At 41.3% G+C, this 16,596-nt stretch overlaps 1 protein-coding gene across 2 annotated transcripts in view; it reads right to left on the reverse strand.

Annotated features, from left to right (window-relative positions):
• NOX4 (NADPH oxidase 4) overlaps positions 1 to 16,377 on the reverse strand; it is a 117,057-nt gene extending 100,680 nt beyond the window's left edge. Inside the window, exons 1-3 of one of the 2 annotated variants that reach the window (XM_070751643.1) lie at positions 16,219 to 16,342; positions 5,325 to 5,420; positions 70 to 180 (exon numbers count right to left, since the gene is read on the reverse strand). In XM_070751643.1, coding sequence (XP_070607744.1) covers positions 70 to 180; positions 5,325 to 5,420; positions 16,219 to 16,275 — 264 coding nt within the window. In that variant the 5' untranslated portion in view covers positions 16,276 to 16,342. Of the gene's footprint in view, positions 1 to 69; positions 181 to 5,324; positions 5,421 to 16,218 lie in introns of both variants that reach the window. The other variant, XM_070751644.1, reaches the window with a different exon arrangement.
• Between the last annotated feature and the right edge of the window lie 219 nt (positions 16,378 to 16,596).

Genomic DNA, 16,596 nt, shown 5'->3' on the forward strand with positions numbered 1-16,596 from the left:
AAGTAGAGGCATTCTTAAGTAGAGGTACCACTGTACTCTTATGCCCTTACTACCTAAGAGTTCTCTTACCTTCTGAGAGCCACGGAGCAGCGCCAGGAGAACCCGACATACAGGCAGCAGGACCAGACTGCAGTTAAGATTAAGAACAGCTGCGGAGGCTCGGCTGAGACACAACCCTAGCTGAACAGAAATGAAAAGGATCAGGACCCCCGGCCTCCAAAATATTTTCATCCATGTTATGCTTTGGGATGCAAATGGGTTCACTTCACGTCAATTGTAATTATTTTTAATTGTTTTTTTTAACCCTGGATGTTTGTTTGTTTGTTTGTTTACTTACTTACTTACTTACTTACTTACTTACTTACTTACTTACTTACTTACTTACTTACTTACTTATGGATGGATAGACAGACAGACAGTTGGATGGATGGGTGGGTAGCTAGGTAGATAGATAGATAGATAGATAGATAGATGGATGGATGGATGGATGGATGGATGGATGGATGGATGGATGGATGGATGGATGGATGGATGGATGGATAGATAGATAGATGGTAGAGAATGAGAAGGAAGAGAAAGAAAAGAAGAAGAGATGAAAAATACAACAGAGAGTCAGACAGACAGACAAACAGAATTATGGGCTACAGACAAAAAGAAAACCTAGGCCCTTAGTTTACCTCAGGGATGGGATTAAATGTACTTTTTTTTTTTGTTTAAATATTTCAGTATACTTTCTGTGTTTGGTATTCCAAGTCCTTTCCAAATTTGCTACCGCATTCCAGCTTTCGCTGTGATAAAAAAGGAATATGAAGAAAACCACAGAGGGAATTGCAGTTTTAATAAGCTCTCCTTGGTTTAATATTCATTGCATTTAATGAAGTGTATTTCATTAAGGACATTTACTTTTAATTAATGTAAAGTTAAATTAATTCAATCCCCCTCACGTCAATCTTGCTTATTTGGGGGGGGAACAGCCTGTCCCCTCTGTGTCAGTCTGACCCATCTCATTGGATTGCTATAGTGGGGAAAATAGGAAGAGGAAGGTGTATTTGATATGGTCACTACTTTGAATCATTTGTGAAAATAATAAAAGTGGGACGTAAACAAATCAATAACTTAGTTTTGCCCCATTAATGGTTGCATGTTCTGGTGAATACATTTAATCTACTCTTTTTTAAAAAAGAATAATTTATATACTCTCTCTCTATATATATATATATAAAGTAATCCCTCGCAACTTCATGGTTCATCTTTCACGGATTCGCTACTTCACGGGTTTTCAAAGGGGGCTTAAATCCATTAAATCCACTGAAAATTTTATAACCATTAAAAATTCATAAAATTCTTCTACAGTACTACTGTACTCTATTAAAGAAACTGGAGATTCCTAGAGAGGCCCCATGGAGGCTTCTCCCTGCCTTTTCCGGCCCTGTTTCCTCCCAGGAGATTCCTAGAGAGGTCCCACAGAGATTTCTCCCCACTTTTTCTGGCCCCGTTTCCTCCTGAGAGATTCCTAGAGAGGTCTCACGGAGGCTTCTCTCCAACTTTTCCAGCCCTGTTTCCTCCCAGGACATTCCTAGAGAGGTCCCACAGAGGCTTCTACCCACCTTTTCCAGCCCTGTTTCTCCCAGGAGATTCCTAGAGAGGACCCACGGAGGCTTCTCCCTGCCTTTTCCGGCACTGTTTCCTCCCAGGAGATTCCTAGAGAGGTCCCACAGAGGCTTCTCTCTGCTTTTTCCGATTTGCCTCTTGAGAAGAGGCAAAAAAATCCTGAACACCCGGTTCTTATCTAGAAAAGTTCTTAAGTAGAGGCGTTCTTAGGTAGAGGTACCACTGTACTACATTGTTAGAAAAAAAGGACTAGAAAGTACTGAAAATCCAGAGAGCACAATTCTAGATTTTTTAAAAAATCAGACGATCAATCAACATAATTTCCCTGTGTTTATGAACACGAACATTTCCAGATACTGCAGTTTAGGTTGCATTTATTAATCCTAGCATGCATTTTTTTTCAAAAGACATTTCATCTGTTAAATATGAGGGGGGGATTTGAACATCACGAATCTCTGAAATATTTGAGCTCAAAACAGTGGGAGGAAACTCATTCTTCACAAAGGAGGGAATTTTTTGCAATCTGATCCCAGCAGCATTTGTTCAGACACACAGTAGTTGAATTTGCAACTACCCTTAGGCATACTGTCATTTGTTTGGCTTTGGTTTAATAAGTCATATCCAACGTAATCTTTTTTTGTGCTTTCTAATCCAGGAGGTAGCTCACTGTCGGATTCCAGCCAATTGTTCTCAATGCAATTGACCATGTTTAAAAGAAACTCTGGTTCAATACAATGTGTGAACCAAGCCACTGAGCTCTGTAGGACTTGTTCCAAATATTTATATAGCAAGAAAGACACCCTTTGAAATATTAAAATTCAAAGGAGACTGGTACTACCTTTTCAGGATAAGATTTTATTAAAAGCCATGAATTTTCATGACCAATGGCTCGTTCATCAAATTTAGCCAACATTTGCTAGTCTGAAAAGGTGTTTTTTCTTTCTTTCTTTCTTTCTTTCTTTCTTTCTTTCTTTCCTTCTTTCTTTCTTTCTTTCTTTCTTTCCTTCTTTCTTTCTTTCTTTCTTTCCTTCCTTCCTTCTTTCTTTCTTTTTTTCTTTCCTTCTTTCTTTCTTTCTTTCCTTCCTTCCTTCTTTCTTTCTTTCTTTCTTTCTTTCTTTCCTTCCTTCCTTCTTTTTCTTTCTTTCCTTCTTTCTTTCTTCGCTCTTTTTCTTTGTTTCTTTCCTTCTTTTTCTTTTTTCTCTTTCTTTCTTTTTCTTCCTTCCTTCCTTTCCCTTCTTCCTTCCTTCCTTCTTTCTTATCTTTCTTTCTTTCACTTTCACTTTCTTTTCTTTTTTCTTTCTTTCCTTCTTTCTCTCTTTTTTTCTCTCTTTTCTTCCTTTCTTTTTATTTCTCCTTCCTTCCTTCTTCCTACCATATATTCATCTGGCTAGTGTCCTTAGTCTGATTCATCTGGCTGATGTCCTTAGTCTGATCACCTTCAGCAAATTATTTTATCCCATGGTTAGGGATAGGGTTATTTGCAGAGAGTAACAATGAAAGAGCTTGCAAGCCGGTAATTGCTGGGAACATTGTTAGCATTTGGTTAGGCCTGGAAAGAAACATTTGGAGCAAGTAGAGCAATGAAAAAAAGCCTGTGAAGACTTAGGGCTGGAAAAACATTCTTCGCAGAGAGTAACAATGAAAGACCCTCTAAGGAAAGAGCTGGGAAGGTTGTTAGCACCTAGTTAGGGCTGGGGAAAAAAGTTTCGGAAAAAGCTACGTTGAGTGTATAAGACGTACCCAAATTTTCAGCCTCTTAGGGAAGAAAAAGGTGCATCTTACATTCCAAAAAATACGGTACTGCCTTCCACTGAGCGGAAAGAGAAAGCAGACTTTGGAAATAATTTGTTTTTCCCCCATATGTGTCTTTGGTTTTTTCTTCTGTTTTGTTTTTAATTTGGGAATGAGTTGCACAAGGGACTCGAGGGAATGAAATTGAAAGAGATGGAAACATGCATTTGGGGAAAAACATTCATAACTTATTTTTTGAGACACCCACATTATGATACCAGGTTGCAAAGCTTTGGTCTCTTCAGCCTTGAAAGACAGCGTTTAAGGGGTAACTTGATTAGAAAAGGGGAGAGGTCTATTGTAGATAATGTAAGGTTGAAGATTTTGGGATTGGGGGAGGAAACAACAGAGTCAGGTAGTGAATTCCAGGCGTTGACCACCCTATTGATGAAACCATATTTTCTGCAGTCTAGTTTGGAGCCATTTACATTTAGTTTGCATCTATTGCGTGCTCTTGTGTTGTTGTTGTTAAAGGTGAAGTAGTCGCTAAGAGGAAGGACATTGTGATGTATGATTTTATGAACAACAGTTAAATCAGTTCAGAGGCGGCGTAGCTGTAAATTTTCTAAACATAGTAATTGAAGTCTGGAGGAGTAAGGTAATTTGTTGCATTAGGAGGAGTGGAGGACTCTTCTTGTGAAGTATTGTATTCATGTCTGTTATGCAGTGTGGATTCCATACAGTTGAGCTGTATTCAAGAATTGGTCTGACAAATGTTTTGTAAGCTCTGGTTAGTGGATCGGTACTTCTAGAGAAGAAGCTGCATAGAATTAAGTTTGTGACTCTTAGTTAGTGTGACCAGACATCCCTCTTTCAGCGGGACAGTCATGCTTTTTCATTATTTGTCCCGCGCCCTTTGAAAACTGTCCCGCTTTTGAGAAGAAGCTGGAGGGAGGGGATTCTGAGCTCTCCGCTGCTGCCTCGCCCTCCCCTCGCCCTCCCCAACCCCAACCCCACCTCCTCTCCCGCCTCCGCCTCCACCAGGGCACCATCGGGGCAGGGAAGCTGGGCGGATCCTGTGCTGCAGATGTCCTGCCCGTCGGCCCCTGAGCCCGAAGGAGGAGTGGAAGCCCCGCCCTCTCTCTCCAGGTGAAGCTGCTCCTGGGCGGGAGCGCCTACTGAGCCCCGGGGAAGGGGCTGGGTTAGTGTGGGGGAGGGGAGAAGAGGAAGGAAGGGGGAGAAATAAAGAGAGGGAGGGAAGGAGGGAGGGAGAGAAAAAAGAAAGAGGGAGAGAAAGAAAGAGCAAGAGAGAAAGAAGAAAGAAAGGAAGGAAGGAAGAGGGAGAGAGATAAAAGAGGAAGGAATAGGGAGGGAAGGAGGGAGAGAAAAAAGAAAGAGGGAGAGAAAGAGAAAGAAAGAAAGAGCAAGAGAACAAGAAAGAAAGAAAAAGAAAAAAAGAAAGAAAGAAGGAAAGAAAGAAAGAAGGAAGGAAGAGGGAGAGAGATAAAAGAGGAAGCAATAGATAAACAGAAAGAAAGAAAGAGAAAGAAAGAAAGAAAGAAAGAAGGAGGGGGGAGGGAGGGAAGGAAGGAAGAAAGAAAGAAAGAAAGAAAGAAAGAAAGAAAGAAAGAAAGAAAGAAAGAAATTTTCTTTTGTCCTCCTGGCTTTCCGAAAGGCTTTAAAAACATGGCTTTGCTGGCAGGCCTGGGACCTTTGAGCAATACACTCTGCTCTGGACAGTAGTAATGAATGAGAGAAGTATGAATGTTTTTAATTTTGGGTTTTAAATTTTGTATTTGTTATTGTTGTACACTGCCCTGAGTCCATCAGGAGATCGGTGGCCTATAAATTTGAATAAATGAATGAATGAATGAATGAATGAATGAATGAATGAATGAATGAATGAACAAGCAAGCCCAGTTTTCTACTGCCTTTCCCGGAGTTTCAAGAGAAAAGGGAAGAATTCCTCCTGCGTCACTTACCCCCAGCATCTGATGTAAATAGTAATACTGCGGCTCACGATAATACAGTCTGAAAGTTTTCCAAAACAATCCGACGTTGAGACATAGCCAGAGCAGCTGAAGGAGGGAAAAGGGGAGGGAGAGAAAATCCAAGAATAATTAGAAACCACATGTTTTGTTTTGTTTCTAAAGCAGAAACTTTCTCCATAAAGAACCATACACAAATGATCAGAGACTTGGCAACCGGGCAGAAGAGAAAATGTACCCAAAGGCTTATAAAACATTTTTTTTTAGGGAAGGGAATGGGCACAGCCTTAGCAAGTTGTTTTTTGGTGCATTTCTAATGTTGCCCTAGATAGATTATTATTATTATTATTATTGTTGTTGTTGTTGTTGTTGTTGTTGTTGTTGTTCTTGATGTTTTGTTATTGTTATTACTATTACTATTACTATTACTATTACTATTACTATTACTATTACTATTACTATTCATTCATTCATTCATTCATTCATTTATTTATTTATTTATTTATTTATTGGATTTGTATTCCGCCCCTCTCCGGAGACTCGGAGCGGCTAACAGCAACAATAAAACAGTGTGCAATAGTAATCTAATACTAAAAACGATTAAAAACCCATTAATATAAAAACCAGACATACATACATACATACCATGCATAGAATTGTAAAGGCCTAGGGGGAAAGAGGATCTCAATTCCCCAATGCCTGACGGCAAAGGTGGGTTTTAAGTAGCTTACGAAAGGCAAGGAGGGTGGGGGCAATTCTAATCTCTGGGGGAGTTGGTTCCAGAGGGCCGGGGCCGCCACAGAGAAGGCTCTTCCCCTGGGTCCCGCCAAGCGACATTGTTTAGTTGACGGGACCCAGAGAAGATCCACTCTGTGGGACCTAACTGGGATTCATGCAGCAGAAGGCGGTCCCTGAGATGATGATGATGATAATAATAATAATAATAATAATAATAATAATAATAATAATAATTATTATTATTATTATTATTATTATTATTATTATTATTATTATTATTATTATTTCTATACCGCCCTTCTCCTGGGACTCAGAACGGCTCACAACAAAACAAATACAAATGTACAAGAAATCTAACATTTAAAATTCTAAGAAGAAAACATCAATCCTAAAAAACGTATAAAAATCTAAACAATTCCTATTCTAAAAACCACAATTCATTTAAAAAAGCTATTATCCACATTCCATCCTGACATACATACTAGGTTTAGTCATGGGCTGAGATAAATGCTAAAATTCAGTAACCCCAGGCCTGTCGGCAGAGGTGCGTCTTCAAGGCCTTACAAATGAATCTCCAGGGAAAGTTGATTCCAGAAGGCAGGGGCCACCACAGAGAAGGCTCTTCCCCTAGGCCCCGCCAAACGACATTGTCTAGCTGACTGGACCTGGAGATGGCCGACTCTGTGGGATCTGACCAGCTGCTGTATTTTCACTACTGTCATGTGACTTGTTCAGTATACAGATATATATATTTGGGAGAACCATTTGTCCAGGCTAAGTCTGAAGACAGGCAATAAGAGAGTGACTATGGCTGTAGAAACCTGATAATTGCTTCTTATTGACAAACAGGATGATTTCCACCCAATCAAGGGAAATAGTTCAAAAATGCTATTTCAGGAATACAGTACAGAAGTCCCAGGAAATAAATATAGATAGATAGATAGATAGATAGATAGATAGATAGATAGATAGATAGATAGATAGATAGATAGATAGATGATAGATAGATGATAGATAGATAGATAGATAGATGATAGATAGATAGATAGATAGATAGATAGATAGATAGATAGATAGATAGATAGATAGATAGATGATAGATAGATGATAGATAGATAGATAGATAGATGATAGATAGATAGATAGATAGATAGATAGATAGATAGATAGATAGATATGATAGATAGATAGATAGATGATAGATAGATGATAGATAGATAGATAGATGATAGATAGATAGATAGATAGATAGATAGATAGATAGATAGATAGATAGATAGATAGTTTATTTGTTTGTTTGATTGTTTGATTGTTTGATTGATTAATTGATTGATTGATTGGTTTTTTTTTTCATGCCGCCCTTCTCCTTAGACTCAGGGCGGCTTACAACATGTTAGCAATAGCACTTTTTTAACAGAGCCAGCATATTGCCCCCACAATCCAGGTCCTCATTTTACCCACCTCGGAAGGATAGAAGGCTGAGTCAACCTTGAGCCGGTGATGAGATTTGAACTGCTGACCTACAGATCTACAGTGGCCTGCAGTACAGTACTCTACCTGCTGCACCACCCCGGCCTATGATCCCATGCCCTCTTGTTCCGAAGGATACTGAAGTCCTTCCTCCACTTCCAGGTGAACTGAGTGAATTGAACATGACAGAAATCTGGTTGAACTTAATTTAACCTTATGCATAATGGATCTGTTAAGAGTCCTAACCACTCTGGTTAAATGAGTAGATCAATTGATCTCCAAAGTTCCCACAATACATCCACTAACTTAACTGAGGCTTTCTTTATTCATGGTCTGTCTGATAAACCACAGTTGGCTGTACATGGACAGATCTGTTTTGCATTAAATAGAATTCCCTTGGATCGACTGGGACAAATGACACTCCGGGCATTCACACAACTCACTAATTCCACCACTAATCTAATTAAACTTCTGGTGGGAACAAGTCCATTTCTTTAGATTCCCAGGCTTTGGTTTTGATCAGTTAAAAGAGGGGAGCCTCTCCATCCTATCTTGCTCATCACCATCACCAATCTTAATGAAAGAATCATACACAATGACAGCTACTTTGTAGAACATGGAGTAGGAAAATGTTGTGTAAATGGGAATATTGCCAATCATAGAAACATAGAAGACTGACGGCAGAAAAAGACCTCATGGTCCATCTAGTCTGCCCTTATACTATTTCCTGTATTTTATCTTAGGATGGAGATATGTTTATCCCAGGCTTGTTTAAATTCAGTTACTGTGGATTTACCAACCACGTCTGCTGGAAGTTTGTTCCAAGGATCTACTACTCTTTCAGTGAAATAATATTTTCTCACGTTGCTTTTGATCTTTCCCCCAACTAACTTCAGATTGTGTCCCCTTGTTCTTGTGTTCACTTTCCTATTAAAAACACTTCCCTCCTGGACCTTATTTAACCCTTTAACATATTTAAATGTTTTGATCATGTCCCCCCTTTTCCTTCTGTCCTCCGGACTATACAGATTGAGTTCATGAAGTCTTTCCTGATACGTTTTATGCTTCAGACCTTCCACCATTCTTGTAGCCCGTCTTTGGACCCGTTCAATTTTGTCAATATCTTTTTGTAGGTGAGGTCTCCAGAACTGATTAGCGTGCCTTGAGGTAAAGATGATGATGATAATAATAATAATAATAATAATAATAATAATAATAATAATAATAATAATTTATTGGATTTGTATGCCGCCCCTCTCCGTAGACTCGGGGCGGCTAACAACAATGATAAAAACAGCATGTGACAATCCGATAATAAAACAACTAAAAACCCTTATTATAAAACCAAACATACACACAGACATACCATGCATAACTTGTAATGGCCTAGGGGGGAGGAATATCTTAACTAGGGTGGGGGCAATTCTAATCTCCGGGGGGAGTTGGTTCCAGAGGGCTGGGGCCGCCACAGAGAAGGCTCTTCCCCTGGGGCCCGCCAAACAACATTGTTTAGTCGACGGGACCCGGAGAAGGCCAACTCTGTGGGACCTTATCGGTCGCTGGGATTCTTGTGGTAGCAGGCGGTTCCAGAGGTAGTCTGGTCCAAAGCCATGTAGGGCTTTAAAGGTCTTTAAAGATAGCATTATATTACCTGGCATAATATTCCAAATTGCAGAGAGAAGAATTGTAACTAATGTAATGACATGAACAATGTAAACTGCATAGTCACGGTGAATCTACGGACTGTAATGCAACCTGATTGGTTGACAAATGTATATACCCTGATGCACCTTTGCATAGGCTTGGCTTAGTTTGGATTAGTGTGGCTTAGTTTGGTTTGTGGTGACTGATTATTGTGGAAGAATCCCATGGCTGAAAAACTGTGTATTGTAACTGAGAAGAGTAGATAGAGATTTGTAAGTATTGCGTATAGTATCGTCTAGAGCAGTGGTTCTCAACCTAGGGGTCGGGACCCCCTTGGGGGTCGAACGACCATTTCACAGGGATCATCTGAGATTATGGGAAAAGACAAATTTCCCATGGTGTTAGGAACTAAAGCTTCTATTCTGGTGCCTTGGAGCACATTTTTACAATCCGACCAATCAGGCGTTTACAGTGGGGATGTCCCTCCGACCTTTTTGCCAATCAGCTTAAAGCTCTGTTGGGAGAATTGGCTCTAGGCTTATGATTGGGGGTCACCACAACATGAAGAACTGTATTAAAGGGTCGCGACATTAGAAAGGTTGAGAACCACTGGTCTACAGAGATAGCTACAGTATAAATAGTGATAATTGTCACAGGGGTCAAATAAGCAATGAAGAAACAATCAATATTAATAAAAATCTTAAGGATACAAGCAACAGGTTACAGTCATACAGTCCTAAGTGGGAGGAGATGGGTGATAGGAATGATGAGAAAAAACTAGTAGTAATAGATTTAGTCAACAGTTTGACAATGTTGAGGGAATTATTTGTTTAGCAGAGGGATGACGTTTGGGGAAAAAACTGTTCTTGTGTCTAGTTGTCTAGTTTGGATAACGAAACCAACCAAGCTGAGAATCAAAATTGCATCATGATGTCACAATGAATATTAATTCATTTCAAACATGTTCCTCCAGATCACCTCGAGGTTCGACTACTGTAATGTTCTCTACATGGGGCTACCTTTGAAAACTGTTCAGAAACTTTAGGTCGTGCAGAATGCAGCTGCGAGAGCAATCATGGGCTTCCCCAAATATGCCCATGTAACACCAACACTCTTCAGTCTGCATTGGTTGCCGATCAGTTTCCGGTCAGGATTCAAAGTGTTGGTTATGACCTATAAAGCCCTTCATGGCACCGGACCAGATTATCTCAGGGACCGCCTTCTGCCGCACGAATCCCAGCGACCAGTTAGGTCCCACAGAGTGGGCCTTCTCCGGGTCCCGTCAACTAAACAATGTTGTTTGGCGAGGCCCAGGGGAAGAGCCTTCTCTGTGGCGGCCCCTGCCCTCTGGAACCAACTCCCCCTGGGGATTAGACTTGCCCCCACCCTCCTCGCCTTTTGTAAGCTCCTTAAAACCCACCTCTGGCATCAGGCATGGGGGAACTGAGATATTCTTTCCCCCTAGGCCTTTAGAATTTATGCATGCTATGTTTGTTTGTTTGTATGTATATTTAGTTTTACAATAGGTTTTTTTTAGTTGTTTTAGTATTGGATTTACATGCTGTTTTTTATTACTGTTGTTAGCCGCCCCGAGTCTACGGAGAGGGGCGGCATACAAATCAAATCGATAGATAGATAGATAGATAGATAGATAGATAGATAGATAGATAGATAGATAGATACATACATACATACATACATACATACATACATACATACATACATACTTCCGTTGGTCTCTTGCAATTGCCATGGCTTTCTAAACCTTCTGCTAGGTCTCCCAATTTGCGCCAACACGAGAACAGAAAAAGAAAAAGGCTAAACATCCTTTATCCCTCATTGTGTGTTCTGTCGGGCTCTCTGGTAGAATCCTCCCAAAAATTCACAGGTACAAATTTCAGACACACACACGTTTGAAAATTCAAAACAATGTTCTTTATAATGAAAATTCACTTAAACCAAGCCCTCTTTTGGTATAGCAAAGAACACTCGTCTCCAAACAAACTGGTAATTTATACAAGTCCCTTATCAGTCCTGTGATACTTAGCTTGCAGCTGTGAGGCAATTCACAGTCCTTCTTCTTTCACAAAGTGAAACACACTTTGCTCTGGTTTAGTTTCAAAGCATGGAAAAATCAGCACACAACAAGTCAATCAGTAAAGCAGTCATGAAACACACTGATCAGATAATCCTCCACAATGGCCAAACCCACAGGCTGCTATTTATAGCAGCCTCACTAATTACCACAGCCCCACCCAACCACAGGTGGCCTCATTTCCTTTGATAATAATCTCTCAGTTGTTGCTGCCTATGCATCGCTCTCCGCATGCGTGGCTGTATCATTAACTCTTGTTCCAAATCCAAGGAGGAGCTAGATAATTGATCTCCTTCTGAGCTGTCTGCCACACTCTCCTCCTCCCTGTCACTCATGTCTTCTTGGTCAGAGGAGCCTTCATCTTCAGATTCCACCGGGGGCAAACCAGGCCTGCCGCATGTGGATGTCTCCCCCACATCCACAGTCCTTGGGGCAGGAGCTGGGCCAGAGCTAACCACAACATTGTGGAATTCTGATAGAGACTGTTTACCCATCCACATTTCTGATTTTACAATCCTTTGGCAACGAGGGGTATAAAATTCCACTGCTATCTCATGAGTTCTCTGTCCACATGTGTGTTACTTAAGAGTGTTTTCAGAAGTTTTATTGCTTAATTTGACATCCTTGGTAAGCATTTCTACCCGAAGCGGTTTTAATTTGAAACACTGCAACTCAAGCTTTTGGTAATCTTAACTGAATTATATATCCATGCTCCGGAATTGTTCAAAGAAAACAATGGAAATTTGGGATATTCCTTTTTTGTAAACAAACCGCCTTGTTTTGTAGAGTAAATCATGACTTCTTGGGCTGTTTTGAGTACATTACAATCTGTTGGATTCCCAATACACTAGATCATAACTCAAGAGTTTACAAACCATAATTCTTGGCTCGGAGTCGGGGTGCTAAGACAAACCACATTAAACCATAACTTTAGGATGAGGTAGGCATCGAGTTTAGGATTGCATCTACTCCAATTTCCCCCCCACCCCAAAAAATCCACCATACATCCAAGATATCTAGACGAAATCCCAGGTTAGTCATGTCTGATCTACAGCCTTTAGTCTGGGCTGATGACATCATTTTTCAATATTTTAGGGAGGTCCAAGGTCCCTTCCAACTCTGTTGTTGTTATTGTTATTATAGAATAGAATAGAATTTTTATTGGCCAAGTGTGATTGGACACACAAGGAATTTGTCTTGGTGCATATGCTCTCAGCGTACATAAAATAAAATATACATTTGTCAAGAATCATATGGTACAACACTTAATGATTGTCATAGGGGTCAAATAAGCAATGAAGAAGCAATATTAATAAAAATCTTAGGATAGAAGCAACAAGTTACAGTCATACAGTCAACATGGGAGGAAATGGGTGATAGGAATGATGAGAAAAACTAGTAGAATAGAAGTGCAGATTTAGTAGAAAGTCTGACAGTGTTGAGGGAATTATTTGTTTAGTAGGGTGATGGCGTTCGGAAAAAATCTGTTCTTGTGTCTAGTTGTCTTGGTGTCTTATTAATTTTAAAAATGACTTATTTTTTCATAAGTTCATAATTGCATATTAAAATGTATATGATACATAATACATATTCCAATAATACAGTTAAGACTTTTAAACAGGAAAATGAAAGCTAATGCAAACTAATATAAGAGAAAAAGAAAAGAGAAAAAGCGACGAAATTGAAGAAAAATAGAAATGACACTCACTTACACACGCACACACACACACACACACAACTGATATTCTTCATAGCAGTTAAAAGTACAAACAGATTTTAACTTCTCTCTCTAAAGTTACATCATATTTCCCTCATTTACCCTATCTAATCATCAAAGCTGGCATAAATCAAAGGGTTTTGTGTGTGTGTGTGTGTGTGTGTGTGTGTGTGTGTGTGTGTTTTTAAAGAAACATTAAAAATTCCCTAAGACACTTTCAGTCACCAATGAATGCTGATGTCTTTTTTTTCCCAGGCAAAGAAGAAATTATCAATTTCAGCAAAATTCGTCAACTTCACCAACCATTCCTCCGCAGTGATTAATGTCAAAACTTTCCATCTCTTTTCTATTGTGGCCTTTGAATCAATTTTCACAGCTTGCTCAACTGAGCAAGAATGGAGTGTGTTAGCTTAATACATCCGTAAATCAGGTTATCTGATTTAGCCATAATAGAGATTTGGGGGAGTTCTTTTATTTTATTTTCCCTCCTCTTTTCCTGGCATGCTGTCAGACTACCTTACCACACAGAGTTGTGGTGTGAGTATATTTATGGAGCACCTTTATAAGTTGGCAGAAAAAGAATATGCATTTAGCAAATATATAAAGGAGGACGATGTGCTTCATTTATTCTTCTCTGCCACTCTTACGTCTATCTATCTATCTATCTATCTATCTATCTATCTATCTATCTATCTATCTAGTATGCCACCCCTCTCCGCAGGGAGAGTTTACAATTGTCATTGTAAACTCTGAGTTCTAACCTCTAGACCAGTGATGGCGAACCTATGGCACGGGTGCCACAGGTGACACGCGGAGCCATATCTGCTGGCAGACAAGCCATTGTCCTAGTTCAACTCCAATGTGGATGTGTGTGCCAGCCAGCTGTATTTTGGCTCGCACAGAGGTTCTGGGAGGGCGTTTTTGGCTTCCAGAGAGCCTCCGGGGGGATGGAGAAGGCGTTTTTACACTTCCACTGTTCCGGGGAAGCCTTTGGAGCCTGGGGAGGGCGAAACACAAGCCCACTGGGCCCACCAGAAGTTGGGAAACAGGCCGTTTCCAGCCTCCAGAGGGCCTCCACAGGGCAGGGGAAGCTGTTTTCACCCTCCCCAGGCATTGAATTATGGGTGTGGACACTTGTACATGCACGATAGCGCGCATACACGCTCTTTCAGCACTCAGGGGAAAAAGGTTCATCATCACTGCTCTAGACAGTGGTTCTCAACCTTTCTAATGCCATGACCCATTAATAGAGTTCCCCATGTTGTGGTGACCCCCAACCATAAGTCTAGCACCAATTCTCTAAACAAGAGCTTTAAGCTGATTGGCAGGAAGGTCAGAGGGACACCCCCCACTGTAAATGCCTGATTGGTCAGATTATAAATATTGGTTGTTTCCTGGTTACTTATTTGTACCCTATGACAATCATTAGGCCTTGTACCTCAGGATTCCTGACAAATATATCTCTTACGTACACTGAGAACAGTTTTGGTCGCCATGATGCAAAAAGGATGTTGAGACTTTAGAAAGAGTGGAGAAGAGCAACAAAGATGATTAGGGGACTGGAGGCTAAAAGGGTTGCATAAAAGTGCAATAGGGTTGATATTCCTGGAGGGGTCTGTAATATGGTAAATGGTTTAGCTTTACTAGATAAATGGTCAAAGCAATGGAAACTGCAGTTTAATGTTTCCAAATGTAAAATAATCCACTTGGGGAAAAGGAAACCTCAATCTGAGTATTGCATTGGCAGTTCTGTGTTAGCAAAAACTTCAGAAGAGAAGGATTTAGGGGTAGTGATTTCAAAATGGGTGAGCAATGTGGTTGGGCAGTAGGAAAAGCAAGTAGGAGGCTTGGCTGCATAGATAGAGGTATAACAAGCAGGAAGAGGGAGATTGTGATCCCCTTATATAGAGCGCTGGTGAGACCACATCTGGAATACTGTGTTCAGTTCTGGAGACCTCACCTACAAAAAGATATTGACAAAATTGAATGGGTCCAAAGACGGGCTACAAGAATGGTGGAAGGTCTTAAGCATAAAACGTATCAGGAAAGACTTCATGAACTCAATCTGTATAGTCTGGAGGACAGAAGGAAAAGGGGGGACATGATCGAAACATTTAAATATGTTAAAGGGTTAAATAAGTGCAGAGAAGAGTGACCAGGTTGATTAGGGGACTGGAGGCTAAAAGATATTAAGAATGGTTGCAGGAACTGGGTATGTCTAGTTTAATGAAAAGAAGGACCAGGGGAGACATGATAGCAGTGTTCCAATATCTTAGGGATTGCATTTGCTGGCCAGGGAATTCTGGGAGTTGAAGTCCTCCAAGCTTAAAGTTGCCAAGGTTGTAGACCTCTGATCCAGGTCATCATTGTCCCAAAGGTGTGGGTTTTTTCCCCAAGAGGCAACTGGACTTTCTGGTGATGGTGGTGATGGTTGTTTTTGAAGACCTTTCACTTCTCATCCATGTCAGCCTTGATAGCCTTCAAGGCAGGATTAGACAGATTCATGGATGCCAAGTGTCTAGGTGGTTATTGAAATGGATGTCCATGTGCCACCTCTATGTTGGTTGAGGCAGGCAGGATTCCCTTGAGTACCATTTGTTGGGGGTCAAGGGAAAGGAAGGGTTTTGCCTTCTCTTTCTACTCAATATCCCCATGGACAATTGGTGGGCCACTGTGTGACACAGAATGCTGGACTCGATGGCCTTTGGCCTGAATCAGCATGGCTCTTCTTATGTTCTTATGTTCTTAAGAAAATTATTCGACTCTGACAGGATAGTTGAGAATGGAGGAAGGGCATCTCCGGAGACAAGGGGGTTCCTGAACACGTGCAGATGTTGGCTTGGCAAAGCGAGGACATTGGATGGCCAGGATTGTACTTATTGGAGTGATGAGAAGCTAAATGTCTCCAAAAAGACAAAGCCAAAAGTCCAGTGGCCTCCAGAAAAAAAGCACCTTTGGGTCAACCAAGGACCCGAACGACCTAGAAAACTCTACTAAACTTCCTCCGGACTAGGCGCGCGTGGGCGAGAAAAGCAGCAAAGCTCTTTAAAGGGGAAAAAATCATTTTGTTAAATAAATAAATAAAAGTTTGCGTCTTTACGCGCCCGGGGCCGTCCAGAGCGCGCGTCTTCAAGCGCCCGCAATCTCCAGCGCGCTTGCAAGCACACATACACACATACAATCACCACCACCCCTTCTTTAAGCCACTTTGGGAAAAGTCTTACCAAGAGCAGATGCTTGCTTCCTTCGTTGGCGAGCCAGCTCCTGCAAGACGGAGCCATGGTGCCCGCACCGGCTCCGCGCTTCGCGTTTTAAGGGGGCAGCTCCAAAACCGGCTTCTTCCTTTTCAGCCGCCCGGCGGCCAAGCCTCCCACTTTCTCCCCTCCTTCCGGCCTCCCCCTCTCTCTTGCCTCGCCCCCACTTTCCCTCCCCTGCCGCGGGGGGAGAGATCTGACCACCTCCCACCCTTTCCACCTTCCCTGCGCCTTGCAGGATGGCGCCGAGCGGCTCCTTTGTCTGCGGCCGGGCGGGGAGAGACAGAAAGAGAGAGAGAGAGGCGGCTCGTTCGGGCCATACAAAAACCGGCGCCTGCCAGCCTTCTC

The sequence above is a fragment of the Erythrolamprus reginae genome, chromosome 4, assembly GCF_031021105.1.
Source record: "Erythrolamprus reginae isolate rEryReg1 chromosome 4, rEryReg1.hap1, whole genome shotgun sequence".
Taxonomy (NCBI): domain Eukaryota; kingdom Metazoa; phylum Chordata; class Lepidosauria; order Squamata; family Dipsadidae; genus Erythrolamprus; species Erythrolamprus reginae.